At 42.3% G+C, this 18,014-nt stretch overlaps 1 protein-coding gene across 9 annotated transcripts in view; it reads left to right on the top strand.

Annotated features, from left to right (window-relative positions):
- Positions 1-18,014, top strand: part of NEO1 (neogenin 1) — a 212,085-nt gene that overhangs the window by 158,856 nt on the left and 35,215 nt on the right. For 5 of the 9 annotated variants that reach the window (XM_055818624.1, XM_055818613.1, XM_055818661.1 and 2 more), the window contains exons 8-14: positions 363-582; positions 6,411-6,565; positions 7,111-7,259; positions 8,281-8,419; positions 12,478-12,527; positions 13,414-13,558; positions 14,937-15,047. In XM_055818624.1, coding sequence (XP_055674599.1) covers positions 363-582; positions 6,411-6,565; positions 7,111-7,259; positions 8,281-8,419; positions 12,478-12,527; positions 13,414-13,558; positions 14,937-15,047 — 969 coding nt within the window. The remainder of the gene's footprint in view (positions 1-362; positions 583-6,410; positions 6,566-7,110; positions 7,260-8,280; positions 8,420-12,477; positions 12,528-13,413; positions 13,559-14,936; positions 15,048-18,014) is intronic. The other 4 variants (XM_055818650.1, XM_055818644.1, XM_055818665.1 and 1 more) reach the window with 1 other exon arrangement.

Raw genomic sequence — 18,014 nt, 5'->3', positions numbered from 1 at the left:
GGTAAACGTTTGGTATTGCATCTGTTTTACAAAGAAATGAAAATATTGTTTGCTGCTGGTATGTCCTCTTAGGAGGTCATATTTTATCCTCAGTTTTCACCCTTCCCGTTCCCTTGCCACTTCCATTACAATGGAGACCTGGTCTGCTTGCTCGAAAGTCCTTTAATACTTCCCATTAGTTTTCAGTAGTTACCTTTGCCTGCATGTCAGCCTTCAGTTTAATGGCCTTTTTTGTGTGTGTTCATTTTCTTTTGTTTCCCATCGTGGTTTTGTTTATTTCTTTTGTGTTTTTTTCTGTTTTCTTTTTTTAAAACCGTGGTGATGTTTGCCCTTCATATTCCCCAATGTTTGCACATGACAAGATGTTGCCATCCCAACATTACCTCCCACTTCACTGACCAGTGCCACTAATGACCATCTAGCACCAGCTACAACAGGACCACTGCCTTCAGCCCCGCGGGACGTCGTGGCCACCCTCGTCTCCACCCGCTTCATCAGACTGACGTGGCGGACACCTGTATCAGACCCTCAAGGAGACAACCTCACCTATTCAATCTTCTACACCAAGGAAGGTATAAACAGGTAAAGATCTCGATGTGCAAAATGGGTCGTGCTATTTCATGACTCTTCTTCATGCTAGCTTTGCTTAAAGCACTATAAACCTTCAGGCTTTAATGCTCAGTCGTACAGGCTGCGGAGTCCGAGGGGTTCCCTTCCCTCCGGCACCCTGATCAGAGGAAGTGCAGTTTGATTTGCTTTGTTGCTGCATAATGTGTATTCGTAGGGGCAATGGTTGTGCGTGTGTTTGACTGGAGACAGTTGCTACCTGCTTTCAGCAGGCTGCTTAGAAAGTAAGAGCAAGCACAGAAGGTAACACCTCTTCAGGGGCACTGACACTGCTATAAATGCCATCCACAGCAGGCATGGAAACGTCCTCCAGTCAAACCATGTGCTGTTGAGAGCAAGCAGTCACCTCCTGCTTTAAAACCCTGTAAGTGCAGTCTTGTTCTAGAGAGAACCGTGTGGTAGGTGTCAGTTAAATGTTGATTCTTTCCTAGTAATCCCTATAAATTGAAATTTCATGAGTGTGAAGCATTCTTGAGTGTGAAGCATTCATAAGTTTCTGACAGATTATCCCAAAGGTTTAGTTCAATCTACCCCTTTTTCTTGCTGATGGGATCTACCACTCGCAACTGCAGTTTCAAATTGTTGTGATAAGTTGGAAGAAGTTGAAGCTAACAATAATTTTAAGCAATGCTTAATTAATTGCAAATTAGCTTGCTTATCAGATTTATTACTCAAGAGAAAATTATCTATCTACTTACTGACTAGAGTGTAAGACTCAAAGTCATTTGAAGAGAACATAAAACGCACTACTGTGTATGGTGAATTGCCACTCTTTCTTAATTCTGTGGGTAGACATCTTGTCCAGGCTCACGAGGATTAGCTGAGGCAATTAATAAAATTCTTTGCCTCACAAATGTTGTTTTTCTATTTCCTTTGGTAATATTCATTCATATTGGCAATATTTTAAGTGAGACAGGAGAAAAGGTGGGATCTTGCCAGGCACTCTTGCTTTGTGCTGCTTCTCCTCCACGTTCCTGGTTGTAACCACTCTGCCCGCTGGTTTTTAAAAAGTGATTTGCTGGAGACTGCTTCATGCCTCTCCCTGTGCTGCTTTGGAGGGAACAAAATGCATCCCTTTCCACTACGTACCAGAGTATCGAAATCTAGAAAACATTCCGCTTGGGCCAAAAGCATTAGCAGAACAAAGGGTAAGAGGAATCACATAATTTGTGGTGAATAAATTAGGAAATTATAGGACAATCTGCAGAAACGGCTGTTTTCAGTTCTGGCAGCGCAGCGCTCCGGGCTGGGGTTAATGCAGTCCACAGAAAGTTTACACAGCAAAGCACTTAAGCTGGTGCTTATATGTAAGCAGGTGGTTTCACTGACTTCAGTGAGATCTTTGTTTGCTTAAGCCCCTTCTGGATCAGGGTTCAAAGCAGGCTCTGAAAGCCCTGCATTAGCACATACTCGCCATTTTCTCAACTTTACCACTCCTTTGGATTTTTGAAGGGGGTTTTGTGTTTCCTTTTTTTGGTGGGTTTTTTGTTGGTTTTTTGAGTGTTTTTTTTTTAATGTCTTACAAAGACAGTTGATATAACACATCTCACAGACTGGTTTTCAAATACTGTGAAATCACGCCTTTCAACCTGGATTTAAAGAATGAGAACAATACAATTAAAAAAAAAAAAAAAAAAAAAAAAACAAACCAACAAACAGTTATGTGGTACTTTTTGATGGGTTGGTCAAATGTGGCCTTGTGGAAATGCCGCTTGGTTACTGAATAAAACCGTAGATGAGCGTGTCACACACCTAGGCCGTTGGAGATCAGTCAATTTGGAAGTCATGGCTGGATGTGCAACCTTCCTTCCTTTCTCAGCATTGTAAAACACTGCTTAAAGGATCACTTTGTCGCCCTTGAGTTATGCATGATCCTATATCTTTGCTGCAGTTTTAAGTGCGTATGTGCCATCTTCTCATCCTGTTATATTTTTGCCTACATGTACCATTTTCATTGCCTGCATTACTGGATCTTTAGTAACCTAACTGTTGTCTCTTCCTCGCTTGTATTTGAACAGTCATCAAACCAGGTATTTGATTTATTTGTTAAATCAGGCTTGTGAAAAATGAAAAAAAAAATGACGTATCGTATGGCATGGGTTAGCTGGATATTCTGACCTTGCTGAACCATTTTTAAAGGGCTGTAGGGAGTCATCTTCATACCGTGAACTGCAGCAGCACTTAACTGCAGTATGTGAGCCGTGTGGTTCCTGAGGGACCGGCTGCCTCTGCCACCGCTGATTTACACCCCCTGTACCTGTGCAGGGAAAGGAGATGCACAGAGAAACACGAGGTTTCCTTAACTGTGCCCTGGAATGTAGGGTACTGCAAGGGGGTGGGAGCGCGACTCCCCCGTCACCGCGGGGCGCCCCTGCGAAAGGCTCTTCCCGTGCCCCATGGCAGCGTCGTGCCACCGACTCCTCAGCTGCCCGGAGGGTGTCGCCTGCCCCCCTGAAGTCCTGGGCTGCACGTTTTGGACTCGCTGTCTGCTTGCAGAACATTGGCCCCCGAGCTGAATGTACCGGCAGAGTTGGAAGTGGCAGCAAACAAGGAATTACAGCAAAAATGCAAGTGCTGCCAAAGTTGCAGTGGCCGCTGTTACTGCTTCTGAGATGATGAAAGCTGGGTTTGATGGTACGTAGGGTCCGCTGAGGAGTGAGTGACAATAGAGATCTGAAGAGCCTGGGGGTTACTCTCACCACAGAAATCAAAACTATCCATGGAAGAGGAGCATTTCAAAGCATGGAAATCCGCCGTGAGGGCAGCTTGTTTCTGCTGCTTTCACTGGCTGCGGGATGTCCCTGGCTGCGGCACGTCTCCATGCTGTCCTGATGTCAGAGGTGCCGCTGAGGCAGTCATGTGAAATGGAGTGTGTGCCTCATGGCTTTGTTGTTGCACCTCTAGAAAAAACAAAGTAATCTCATCAGATGGAAACTACTGCCTTCCTTATAGATCGTATAGTTACGTAGTTATTTCATCCTTGCGTTCCAAACTGAAGACAGTTGCCCTGAAAAAGGTATGAAAATTCAGATGTGTTGGGGGGGCAAAGGGAGGTGTAATTCTATGAACCGGGATTACCAAGAGGGTAAATTACGCTTGTGAGATATTCAAATAATATGAAACCCTCAGTTCAACACTGCACTTCGAGCACAGAATGGAGTTCAGTTTTGTGTAATCACAATCAGGAACGCCTCTCTGAGCACACCGCCAGGCTCTGCAGCTGACGTGGCTGGCACGGATGATACTCACTTCTTAATAATTCCCTGTAGGTTGATTTTCATGTATAAGTGTAACTTTAAACTTCACATTTCCAGATTAATGCTTGTTTCTGGGTTTGAACTGTAGGCTTTTTCCCTTAAGTACTTGATAGCTATTTTAAACTTTAACTCTAGTTTACAAAGCTCTTTAATTGGGGATTAAACTGGAATGAGTTAGAATAGTCATAATGTTCTGTAGGGTAATATAGTTATTCATATAGACCATCTGTTTTGTTACCTATTACGCCTACCTAAACACATCACAGCTCATAAAAGGTGCTCAAGGCTCCCTTAGAAAGGGCATAAATGAGAGATTCATGTAGCGCTTAATTAGATTAATCTCAACATATTTTTAACATACTGTTGCAAGGGAAGGCAGGCACAGTTCCTAGTTATTACTGAAAATTGTAATACTTTGACATGTCTATTTTTTGAGAAATGTTGTCTTTCCATTAAAATAATTCTGATTATTATTTTTTTAAAAAAATTTAAATAATAATCTTGGATTGCTGAGGGTTTTTCTCTAGATAAAAATCAGTGAGTGCATTTAAACTTGAGGCAGAAAATGCAATATATTTTGCATGTCAGTGGGAGACGAATGTTATTCCACAGCTGTGAATCAGTTGGCGCTTATTCTGCGTTTTCAGTTACCGTTGTGGTAGCAAAGGCACATCTTAAAGGAAACTGTCCATTTGAAAATGCATTTTCAACCAGACATTTTGCACTAGCTGTAACTGGAAAAGTTAGTGAGGGAGAGTATCTATCTCTTCCCTCGCCTTCCAGTTTCATTCTGTATTGGCTGTGATATTTGTTTAGTGTGTGTCTCGCTTCTCTGTCAGCTTCCTTCTTTAAAAAAATATTTTATAAACATTAAAAGAAGAAAAATCTTCTGTAAACATTTTAGATTCAGATATGCTGTAATGATGCTCCTCATGTAATGATGGAAGTTAATAATCTGAAATAAGCCGTTTACAGAATGCCATTTTAGCTCAACTTTCATGAAGGAGAACATTCTAGAAAATGTATCTAAATAGGTCTGTAGTTACAGTAAGTGTATAGTTTCCCTCTCTATAGATACAATGTAATAGTGAAGAAATAAACAGGGATTTCAAAATGTTTTTCAACTAAGTTATGCTAAATCATCTGTATCAGTTGATTTAAAAAGAAATAAATTAAAAATGGGAATTTTAGCATCATACTTCTGTGGTATAGACTGAAGTCGAATGGCTGGAAGGTAGGAAAGGGGACACTGTGAAATAATTTTGCTTGGGCTTCTGCATTAAAAATGATTTAATAGCAGCTAATCGTCAGGATGAGAATCGTCTGCCCTCTGCTGTGCAGCTCAACAAAGTCTAGCAGACAAAAGGGAGACGATTGCGTTGTAAGCAGTTGCATTTTCCCTTTTCTCAGTGGGGAAGTTTATGATTTCTTCTTTTGTAACACTGTTTGTATTTGTATTTGCAGGGTGTAGGGAGCTTTTTTTCGGGAAAGGACAGGGTGTAGATGTCATTACCCAGGGGCAGCTCTGTGAACCTTTGCGTGACAGCAGCAATTGTCTTGGAAATAAAGGCTGCGTTAGTTGATGATTAATCTTCTCATATGCTTGCACCCGGCGGATGAGGAGGGCTGAGTTCCCCAGCTCTGCCGGCAGTGGCGGTGATCCTTCCTGTTGCCTCGGCACACAAAGTGGATCCTTCCAACTTGATCACAGCTTTCAGCTTGCAAAATGTCACCCTTTTTGCTGAGCCTGCCAGCAGTGCTGCTTCGCAGAGTGTGCCCAATCTTCAGGGGCTGGCAGCCGGCCGGGCCCCAGTTGTGCCCCCTTGGCGTGTCGTCATGTCCCGTGGGTGCGGCTGAGCCCCCGGCGCCTGCTCCCAGCGTGCGGTGCGGGGGCAGTGCAGGCAGCGCGGGCAGGCGCTGCCTTGTGTTGGCGCGAGTCCTCGTGCGATGGTAGTGTAAGCGCCACAGCTGTCGGCCTGGCTGCGGCGTCAGAGCTGGTGGGTGTTCTCAAAAAGTGTAAAGATTAGGGAGGAACTAAGTACCGTTTGGAGGTAGAATACTATATTAAAACAGTTTCTTTGAAAAATACTGCAAAACCAGCCCCACAATATTAACAAAAATGGCTTGAATCTTGCGAGACTCTCTGTATGCTGCTTAAATATTTTTTTTTTCTCTGGCTTCAGAGTAGTAGGACAAACTGTCACTACAAATTACCATGTGCTGTTACAAGAATAACAAAGAAACAACTCTGAATTTTGTGATGTTGAGTATCTCTTATTCTTCTACTTCAGTGCATGGGTTTTTTCGGAAGAAAAGTTACAAAAGCACAAGCTGTTTATCACCATCAATTTTGGCATATTATTGCTCTGTTGTGTAGTCATCACAGTATAAATAACCACGTCATTAACACACTGGATATATTCAGATGGGACACATCTTAGTAGCAACTATTCCTTTATTTACCCCTGAAAAACTCCGTTACTAATCGGTGATTGTTTCTGTGCCCAAACCTTTTGTTTCCTAAAGGGAACGCGTTGAAAATACGAGTCGTCCTGGAGAGACACAAGTGACAATCCAAAACCTGATGCCAGAAACAGTTTATGTGTTTCGAGTTGTGGCTCAGAACAGGCACGGCCCTGGAGATAGCTCAGCGCCGCTCAAGGTGGCCACCCAGCCTGAGGGTAAGCTGTAAATATTTTGAGTCTTCTTGACTTTCGGATCGATTTATTCTTTTTTTTTTTTTTTTTTTTTTTTTTTTTTTCCCATTCATGACCTTTCCCAGAAGAAGTCAATACTCTTAGAAGTTGCACTTGCAGACCATAGTTTCAGAATTATTTTCCAAGTTGGTGAACTTACATGATTTATTTTTGCCATTAAGAAATACTGATAAGACACTCCTTGTTAAATTTTCTGAACTTGCCATTGTAAGAGGAGTACTTTTAATTTGTCATTAACTGAAAGAGGAAAAAAGGAGAACTTCAAGAAAATGTGAAGTCTGTCATTTGTAGGATCATTCAGGACAAAAGGAGCAGGGAGCAGGAGCTCCTCCAGAAATTTGGTCCCACTTTTATACTCCCCAGTGAATCCATGTGAGAGGCTGAAATGTGACCAAATACCCATCTTTTAACCGGAGTTGATTTATAGTGAAGTTGATGCTACAATAATCAGCTGCTGAAAGCGCTGTTGGTTAGGCCTGGTGACGAGCAGTTTTGTGCTTACATTTTAGTTCAGCTTCCTGGTCCAGCACCCAATATCCGAGCGTTCGCCAGTTCACCCACCTCCGTTACTGTCACCTGGGAGACACCCTTGTCTGGCAATGGAGAGATCCAGAACTACAAGCTCTATTACATGGAGAAGGGGCAGGACACTGAGCAGGTACAGAGCTTGGCTCTTCCCATGTCAGATACAATGCCAGTAATGGCCTTTTTTCTTTTATTAGGGTTTTACCTTAAATTTCTAGAAACACCTTGTGAAGTGTTCATTTTTCTGATAGACTGAATCCATTAGCCTAAAAAATACTTAAAATTAAAGATACAGCATGAAATGTATGTATCCTAGAATTAAAACAGGGGTTTTTTGTGATGGCTTATTTAGATACTTATCAGTATCAAGTACCTTTTGGGGAAGTCTGTTATATCGTGCTAACGAGAGAGTGCACTTAACAGCTGTGTCATTATTTAACAGTTCTGCTTCACGTAATGTAACGGACTGGCATAGGTTTTATAGGTTGGCTGTTTTTCAGTAAAGCAGTCTAACTACTGATCTTAGCAAGATCCCTTATCTGAACTGTTGTTACTTCTTGAGTTCTTTGATCCAGTGATTGGTTTTTTGATACTGCTGAGTGTCTAATTGATTACATTTTCTTAGGAGTTTACTGGAAGAATCCAGTATGTTCTGTAGAAGTATAGGCTGCCACTTGAGAATAATCACAGCTTTGAGAGGATTAATCCCAATCATTTAATTTCCCATCTGATTACATACGATTCAAGCTGTAAAAAGCTAAGGGAAGAATATCTTTGTGAGCTTTCAAAATAATTCTTCCATCAGTTTTTAAATAGGAATGTTGTATTGCTCAGGTAAAATTACCTTTTCTAATTCTGCATCCCAGTGTTCAAAATATAGTAGTAATTTTTACTATATAGGCCAGATCTCTTTTCGTTTACAGAACCAGAGTCCATGTTACAATTTAAATCAGATAGGTAGGATTTTCCCTTGCAAGCTCACTGTTAGCATCTTTACAAGACCTTGCTGTATAAACTGTGGGTTTGATCCACAGGTGCTACAGAAAGATGTCATTCCTGCTTTGAGTATTACTGTACTGAAATTCTTAAGACATGTATAATAGTTGCAGACCTGATTCTGACCTTGGCTTGTATGTATGTTTCTTTATGAACAGGATGTTGATGTAGGAGGACTCTCCTATACCATTAATGGATTAAAGAAATACACAGAGTATAGTTTCCGAGTGGTAGCTTACAATAAACATGGTCCTGGTGTCTCAACCCAAGATGTTGTTGTACGAACGTTGTCAGATGGTGAGCTGCTTTATTCCATTTTTTTTTTGTTTTTGTTAGGAATTATCTGGTAATTTTCTTCAAAGTGAATTTTTAACCAGACTTGGTTTTTGCTCATTGTTGCACTATTTTACTGATAACGTTGTTGTTGCCTATGGCCACACATGGTGCATGTTCCCCCGGAGGCTTTCCAGATTGGGTGAAGGAAAATTACTGTACCTGCAGAAGTACCTGGGATTCTGATTATGAAACAGCAGTGTCCTTCATTTCAATGTCAGGAGTTTACTTCATGGGTTACTGAGTTTACAAAGTATTAAGAGCAGACAGAAAAACAACTATATTGAATGCAACAACTCCAAATTATTTTTTAGGTTCTATACTAATTTTACATAAAGCAGACTTTTGCTTTTGGAGCTTTTTATTTTCATTGTGGTCGTACGGGAAAACGGTGCGTGTCTTTGGGCTCCAGCACAGATACTACTAAATCAATTGCATATAATAATGAAAGCAGGAAGTGGTAATGGTATTTTGTATAAAGCAAATAAATTGGTAATGTGAGCAGCTATGGATATATAAACAATTGTAGAATGACCAGTTAATGTTAACTGTTATTTTTTATAGAGAAGTTTGTTTACATAAAAGAACAGCCAGACCAAAATGAGCCTAGCCTGGAATCCTCTCTCCGGGAGTGACCAAAAGTGGAACAGATGAGCAGAGAGGAGTATTGTCCTAAATGCTCTCAGTGTTCACAAGTTTGCTTCTGTGGGACTTCTTGACTCTGCAGTGGTTTCTGTGTGTTTACTAGTTCAGTTTCTTTTCCATAAAACCCTGCCGGCATCCTCTTAAACCCATGTCAGCTTTCATCATCCACCGCATCAAGTTGACAGAGATTCTACAAATACGTTTTCTGTGGAAAAATCACCCCTTTTTCTCTGTTCTGAAGCTGCTGTGTGCCAGTGTCATTTGTTGCCTATGGCTGTACTGCCTGGAAGAGGGAATAACCAGTGTCCACCAGCCCTCTCTGTCCCACTGCTCATTTTATAGCCCTTTGCTGCATTCTCCCTCATTCAGCTTTTCCAGGTTCCAAAGCCACAGAAATGGTTAGCTGTTTGTTTTGTGAAAGCTGTTTCAACCTTCAGTGCCCTTTGCTGAACTTTTTTCTGTTTCTTTTCTCCTATATCCTTCTAACAGTGGAGGTAGAAGGGACTGAAACTGTATCGAAGATGCAAGTGTGTAATCACCAGCATTTGACTGACATGTTTGGCTCATTCTGAACACTGAGGTGACATTTTTGGGATATACAGATCTTGGTGGCATTGGTCTGCTTAGAGCCACCATTTTGCATGTAAAGGAAGGATCGTTTTCCCCATGCGTGTAAATTTATCTACTGTGAATTTCATCTGCCCCTTTAATATCCAGGCACAAAATGTCCCGAGTTCTTCCTGTGCTTCTTCACCATCAGATCTTGTCTGTACTAACTTTTGTCACCTCGCTGCTCATCCCCCTATCATCACTTAGGAATGTGTTGAACAAAACGGGTCACAGCACATGCCAGGGTGGAGCTCCACAGGTCATCTCCCAGTGCATACCCACCTTCCTACCTTCTCTTTCTTTTAACCAGTTGTTTTCTCAGGCAGGGATTTCTTTCCCCTCATCACTTTGTTTCTTAAGAGCTCTCCAGCAGGTTTGCAACGTGGGATTTCCCTTTAAAAAGTGACAAATACATATTTATAACTTCATGGATCTATGGATTTTGTGCTTTTTGTAGCTTCAGTTAATTTGCCTAATACAGGTTTCTGATTTCCTACTTGAAGTTTCTCAAATGGAACTCCTTCTAAATACTGGCATCAACTTTACCATCTCCCAGTTACTTATAAGTCAAGTCATGCAACCGTTTCATTCCCAAGTTCCTTGAGAAACCCTGGATCAGTGGCATCTGACTGGCAGCAAGCTGCTGTTTGTTGTGTCTGACTCTTCCATAATCCCCTACACTGACGTTTCCATTTGAGAGATCCCGTAAGTCCCGTGTAAAGGGTGCTATGGAAGCCTCTCCTCTTCCTTCCTCAGCACAGACACAAAGTTGAAGACCGTTGTGTGGTCCTTACCATTTTCATGTTCTGGCATACCCTGACCGTTGTCTAGCTCTACAGCATCTCCAAAGGGCTTCCAGCTCATTTTCTGGAAGAATTTACTATTAGTTGTAATGTCATTTTCAAGTTTTCCTGAAGTTCTTTGTGGCCCAACTTATATTTTCACATTTAACCTACAGAAATTTATTTTCTAAAGCTTTCTGAAGGATGTTGCCTTCCTTCTTACAATCTTATAACGCTGGTGCTTAACACCTGTTCTCTCCCTTCAGTCTCTCAAATTTTTCTGGATGAACGATACACATTTGCTTATTGTGCTATCTGGAAGCAATCTCCATGCTTCCTGCAGGGATTTTTTCTAAGCTTCCTTTAGCTTCTATTTAACAAGCTTCTGCATTTTTATGTGGATCTTTGCTCCTAATCTGTTCCGGTGGTTTGTTGCAGGATAGCTCTGCTGGCGTTACTATTTGAACCAAGGTTTATGGGCTGCTCATAAGGATTGTTTCTCTCCTCGTGGTCCTTCCTGATCCACAGAAAGCAGTGGTGTACTACAGCTAGGAATGCAGCTCTGCATCACACTCCGATGGAGGGCAGCTCCCTTCCCTGCTCCTGGCACCGCTCTGAACCATCGGCATGTCGCGGGCCTCCTGCCTGCGGGGCTTACTGTACGGTGCAGGTGGATGTAGGCTGTGCCTTTCCTATCAAAGCGTGGAATATCGGCCCATGGGAAATCCATTGTATTTGTTGGCCTGGGTAATTCTTAATCTGGTCTGAGCCTGAGCTTACCCTGACGTAAAATGAACTGTGCATGTGGTGAGACGTACGTATGGACATATTTACGTGCGTGTCTCCTGTGTTTTGCTGATTGTCTTTCACCAAGTTTGCAATATGTGCATTAATTATTAACCACTCCATGTGAAACCCAAGACTACTTTTTCAGGTTGTTCTGAAAGTAGGCAACAACTGTGTAAAACAAACAGCAAAAAAAGCTTCATTTCATTTCCTCCTCTTGTGGCTTTTTAAAGGACCTAGCACGTAATGCCTAGGTCTGGTGATTTCGGGCTTCGCTCAGCTGGCAAGAGAGAAGGAAAACCAAATCCTGCTTGTCTCCGTTGCTGTTGTGGGATAGTGGGAGAGGGGTGTTTATTTAACCACACCCCGGTGTACCTTCTGCTTACCACAGGGCTACTTTCACTTTACGCACTCAGGATTGTTCTCTTAGTTATTGTTGTGGCTCCTGGGAGTTACTTGGAAAACACATTATTTGGGCTGGAACAATCTTTACCCCAGTCTGCTACCTCTCTGTCCTCCTGCTTTGCTGGGGCCTCACCTTCCTGCCAGGGAACCCTTATCTCTGCCCTCAGGTGACGTGTGTGAGCCTGAAGTGCTGGACAGGGTTTCCTTGGTCTCGGGTTCTCTCTTACTTTGCCCTTTTGTCTAATGGAGTTTCAGTCATGACCAGCAGGTTACTACAGGTAGTAAAGAACTAATGAAGAACGAAGTTTAGAAGCAGAAACTTACTTTGTGATGGACTTCACCTCTTCGGTAGCACAGAGACATGTTGACTCAGGGGTCTTTCTGTTACAGAAAAACATGGTAATAAAAACCATGGCTAGAATTTTAAATGTGGGTTCCCAGAATCAAAAATATAAATTAAAGATCTGATTTTTGAAAACTACTGAATGTGATCTCTCTTCTTAGATTTTATGGCAAGAACCTTTAAATAGAACATTTTTTTATTTAGGTATCTGTGATAAGACCTGAATAAAAAGTGAGTTTGTTCTTTGTGATGAAAAATATGTAAAACTCCTAAGCTAGTCACTGTATGTCATAAAGTACCACTGGTAGAATTTCGTAGTTATATAGTGCCTTAAACCAGAACGGTTTGTACTTTCATGATGGAACGATAGCAGAGAGTAGGTGTGTATGGAAATACAGTGTGTGATACAGTATATGGAAATTTTGGAGTTGTAATTCCTTCAACGTTTCTAGTCCCCAGTGCTCCACCACAGAATCTAACGCTGGAGGTACGGAATTCCAAGGTAAGATGTGGAGAATTTCCTGTTCCTAATGGGTAAATAAAAGGCTGGCAGGTCTTAGAACGATCAGATTTTAGAGCTGCTTTGGGTCTCTTTTCTACCATGCTGCTTTTCAGCTATTTGTGTATGAGTTGCGCAGCAGGAGAGTATCTGAATGTGGGGCTCGAAGCATTAGAAGCTCCAGCCCGTTGTGGATCGTACATCATGGAATGCAGCAAAGACTGTGACAATGACAAGCATGGAGGCTAATTATGGAAGAGGTTTAATCAGGCACAAAGGCCTGAAGCGCCAGAGCTTGAATGTGTTCCTGTTGATTAACTATTGTTTACAGTGTGTGTGCACACATACGCACATTTATAGTGTCCCAGGCACTTTTTAAAAGAGAAAATTATATACTCCGTCATTGTGACTTCAGTGATTACGATTGGAGATTTTTTAAAAGCCTTTTCCAAAAACTCTTTTCCAGATTACCTTCTTCTGCTACTTGTATGATTAAAAATAAATGCACATAAACTACATACAGTTCAGATAACTTGTACCCTTTAGAGAAAATACCAGTTCTTAAAGATAGATCCTCAGGTAAACCATACCTCAAGATAACTTGAAGGAAATGGAAAGGGAAACCCCAGGGGCCATTTGTGAGATTGGAATCAGAAGGGCTAATAAGATCGAAGCGCTTAGAGATGAACTGTAGGCACATGTATGACCTGGGCTGCTGCTGAATCACAGGGGGGGTATTTTTTTACAAATAGCCTATGATTTACTGTACAAAAATGTGGTATTTTCTGTATGTGCGTTTTTCTGTCTTGTTTCATGAAGTATTAGCACTAGAGTAGTTTCTGGCTGTGTGGGTGGCGATGACTTTGTACTGACCTTCTGCCTTCCACAGAGCATCATGCTGCACTGGCAGCCTCCCCCTGCGGGGACACACAGTGGACAAATCACCGGCTACAAAATTCGCTACCGTAAAGTGTCCCGCAAGAGTGATGTGACAGAGAGCATCGGTGGCACCCAGCTCTTGCAGCTAATTGAAGGTGAGCTATTATTTGCAAGCATTTGTTATCAGAAGGGCGTTTTTTAGGTGCTTTTAGTGGGCTCAGGCTCAGAGGCGTGTTTATGTGGGGTTCTTGCCTTGGAAGAAAAAATGAAAACCCTTAAAAGGAGTGTTTGTAGGTAATGAGATACTCTGGGCTGGCTGGTGGTAACTCTGGGCTGGCTGGTGGTAATTGGAGTTCAGTGACCTGGTTTTTAGCCCTAGTTTTGCCATTGGTTTGCAAAGCGGACTGGACAAGTCCTTTTAAAATCTTTTGTAAAAGGCACAGGGTTGCATGCAGAAGGTGGTCCTGAGCTCCTGGTGTCTGCCCAAATGTCAGAACTGTATGGAGAAGGATGCCCGAGCCCTGCAGTCTGGGCAGGCGTCCTGCAGACTGCACTGCCTGCGTGTGGGTGCGCGGGAGGCACGCTCTGCCCTGCAGTGCTCACCGCCAAGCCCAGCTCAGCGTCCTGTGGACTTCTTGCCTCAGGCATCTGTGCAAACCATCCCTCCTGGTTTCACTGACATCAGCCTTTTTTCCTTCTCTCTGGCATGAATGTGTTACATTCTCTCTTTATTTGTACACTTGAAAAATGCAGAGTAGTACATTACTTAGTATAGATTATATATTGTTACCAGAACTAGAATTTGCTTTAGCAGAAATGAAGAGTACATGAGAACAGGAGCAAGACTATGTTTTGTTCATTTTCTTTAAATCTCTGTAAATGAACAGTTGGTCAAAAGAGAAGAAATTGTGCCTCTCTGGAAAATGAATATGCACTTTTTAACAAGATGTTTTGATTTGTGCTCTGAAACTCCAGCTGTGACTCCGTAAGTTTCCGTTTCTCACAGAGCAGTTGATATGTGCCTGGAACCGGAGTGTGTTTTTACCAGCAACAGAAGTTCCATATATCAAATTTTGAGTGCATTTTCATAGTGCTTTGATTATTGATTGTACAGTTTTCTATACAGTAAACAAATTGTTTGCACAGTTTGATCACTTGCTGTCTATACCTAGCTTTAGTTATGGATGCGGGTGCTTCTGCACTTAAAGCTAATTAATAGCCAGAAATTAGAGCTGGCTGCAAAGAGTGCCTCACAATCTCCTCCAGTGGCCCACAGGGACAGCCTGCAGAGTGTCACAGCCCCGGCTGTCTCCGGTCCCAGTTTGGCTGTTGCATCCTAATTGGCGTCAGCTTCCTCATGGTGCTGCGCTGTGGGTGCTGCTTCCATTCCTGACCCGTGTTACGCCCAGGGGCAGTGTGGGGTGAAAGGCTTCTTCCTGTCAGGTTAGACCTGGCTTTTAATTAGGAGCTGTGACTCCTGGGATCACAGCTGGAATTCCCGGTTTGATATCTTGGGTACTCTTTGTCTCTTAGGTCTTGAACGAGGTACAGAGTACAGCTTCCGAGTAGCTGCCTTGACTGTTAATGGTACCGGACCAGCTACCGACTGGGTATCAGCAGAAACCTTTGAGAGTGATCTAGATGGTAAGATCACAAGTGTGACCATATTTGTGACATCAAAAACATTAGATTTTGTGGGCAGGGCACACTAAAGTTGATTTGTCTTTTTTAAAGGCAAACCTGATTGTTTTCAGTTGTTTCTACTGTATTCTAATAGTACAATCTGCTTTATGATTAAGCGAAATTAATTTCTATTTCGACATAAAATTCTTGCCAAGTGGCTTGAAATTAAACCCTGCTTTTACACTTCCTAGTACTGTATGTTGGCACTATGTTTTTTCTGCTAAGAAATACCCAGTCATGAATGCCAATGTCAGTGATTCAGTACTTCATAAAGGGCATAATAATAATGGTTCAATTTTTATATTGTGATAAAATTCCTCTGGTTAATCATGCAGGGGGTTACGTGCTACGAAACTGAGATAGGAGGACTGTTTTCCTTTGGGGAGGTAAAATAGTGATTATGTATTTCTGTAGCACCTAAGTTATGCTAATGAAGCCCCTGATGTGTACCCCAGTGCGCTCAGGGTGGCTTTTCTGTGTGCTGGCGGGCTGAGTGTAGTCCTGCGGGCTGCAGTACGCGGTCTGGCTGCAGCCTCTGAGTTGTAAACTTTGCCAAGTGCAAGAGAGATGCCACAGCAGGAAAGAAACAGTGGGAAATGTTGCCCGTAGACCTTTGCAATCTTTCCACTGTGTTTAACTGGTGCCATGCTTTCATAAAATATTTTTCTTGGGTTTTTTTGTGGGTTTTTGTTTGTTTGTTTTTGTGGCTTTTTTGAATTGATTGGGTTTGGGTGTTGGTTTGGGGAATTTGTTTTTTGCTTAGACTCTTTCTAAAGAGTCTAAAGTAATTGTTATTTTGCCATTGTAAAAGAAAAGGGGGATACATTGTATTTTCAGAAGTGGTAGACTAGTATGGACCTTATTTTTCATCAGAAATTAAGTCCCTTCCACCAAATCCATAGATTCATGATGTGTGGTACACAGAACCATGTTAGCATCTTGTTTTTCCAATGCAGAGTTCAACAATAACAGTAGAAAGTGTTCTGTGAAAAATTTTGACCTTTCATAGTTGGTCCAGATGTTTGGTAAGTAGGAGCCTGATGCTTGCAGAATTCAAATGAGCAAATTTGTGAGCATCTCCCAGAACCTGACTGAGAGCAGCTAAAATGGGGGAAAAGTGCTTTTTCTAGAAGGATGGCTGGGGTGACTCCTTTGGAAGTGCCTACAAGGAGCTAGTGATTCTGGGTGAACTGTTGCTATTTCAGAAGAGCATTTAATTGGTGCTGTTGCACACACCTACCTTATGCTTTTTGGAGGCTGGTCTCCCTCTTGGCTGTGTTAAAAGTCGCTGGAGGGGCATTCTAGCTTAATGCCACAGGACCCAGTAATGTCTTTCACATCTGTGTGGCTTGAGATTCGGTTGTACTGGCAGCTGGGAGACAGAATAATGAAACAGCTTCAGTATTTGTTCTACACTGCTGGAAGATTGCTTCAACAGTCAGCTGATCAAAGCCCTTGAGAGCCCATGCTTCAGTCTTTGTGTTATGCGAAGTTGATGCTCAACTTAATACTTGCCCTCTTACTGCTTACTCTCCATTGCTTAAGAACAGCAAAAATCCCAGCGTTAACAGTAGGGTTCAGTTTTGTAGTTATTTAAAATTACATTTTAGAGTTGAAATTACTTTCATCTGTGTGTCTGTCTTCCTCTAACTGGATATGACACAACCTTGCAGCTTTAAGAAACCACTAGTTCCCCAGTCTGAAGTAGAGCTCTGTGAAATAGGCAGCACTTACACAAGGTAATGAAAATGTAACTCTGCTTTTGAATTTTGAATTGCTTTTGAATTGCTGGAGTTAACAACACTTGGCTGGAGGGTACCATCAGGATTAAATTTAAATAGGGCAGAAGTGGGCAGAAGAAAAGAACCTTTTCATTCTGTGTTGATTTTTTCATTTGAATTTTTTTCAAATTGGACTGTTGCAGTCCTTGCAGGCAATTTTTCTTTATGCATATTCTTTACAATTAATAAAGTAATAAAAATTCACAGCTAAGACAGTGGAACATAGAATCATAGAATTGTTTAGGTTGGAGAAGACCTCTGAGATCATCAAGCCCAGCCGTTAACCCAGCGCTGCCAAGCCCAACACTAAACCATGTCCCTGAGCACCGCAGCTGCGTGTCTTTTAAATCCCTCCAGAGATACGTGACCCAACCGCTTCCCTGGGCGGCTGTTCCAGTGCTCACAACCCTGTCGGGGAAGAAGTTTTTCCTGAGATCCAATCTAACCCTCCCCTGGTGCAACTTGGGGCCGCTCCCTCCCATCCTGTTGCTTGTTCCTTGGGAGCAGAGACCGACCCCCCTGCCTACAGCCCCTGCCAGGCAGCTGCAGGGAGCGGGAAGGTCCCCCCGAGCCCCCTCCTCTCCAGGCTGAGCACCCCCAGCCCCTCCAGGAACACAGACCTGAAAATCTATAAATCCTGGTGTGATCAGGCATGATATTCATGCCATCTTCATATCAATCACAGAAAACCATGCTTTTCTTTCTTTAGTAAGCTCGTGGGTAATTTTAATACCATGCAAAAGTATTTACAGCTACTCTTCAGTTTCTCTGGTTCAACAGACATGTAAGGCATTCCTTTTTATTCCATGGCTGCTTTTTGAATTTAAATAGACAATTTACTTTATAGTGTCATCAAGGTAAACAGGAGCCAGACTGTTACAACTTAATGTTGGGAGGGCTGTGTCATTTTGCAGAGTCGGTGCAAGTCTCCCCAGCAGCACATATGCAAGAGGCGTTAACCAGTTGTACAAAGTTTATCCCCCAGTGCACTAACTTCTGTGCAGTTAAAAATGTCATTTCTTATTGCAATTATGTAGCTTTTCTGTATTTAATAGTTGTGAACTGTAATTGATCAGCTGTGTCAGCTGGAGACTATAAACTCCCCGGGCTAGCAGGCCAGTGGCATATTATGATCCAAATAATCCTG

Source organism: Falco peregrinus, chromosome 1, assembly GCF_023634155.1.
Source record: "Falco peregrinus isolate bFalPer1 chromosome 1, bFalPer1.pri, whole genome shotgun sequence".
Classification (NCBI taxonomy): Eukaryota; Metazoa; Chordata; class Aves; order Falconiformes; family Falconidae; genus Falco; species Falco peregrinus.
This window is presented reverse-complemented; position numbering and strand designations above follow the sequence as displayed.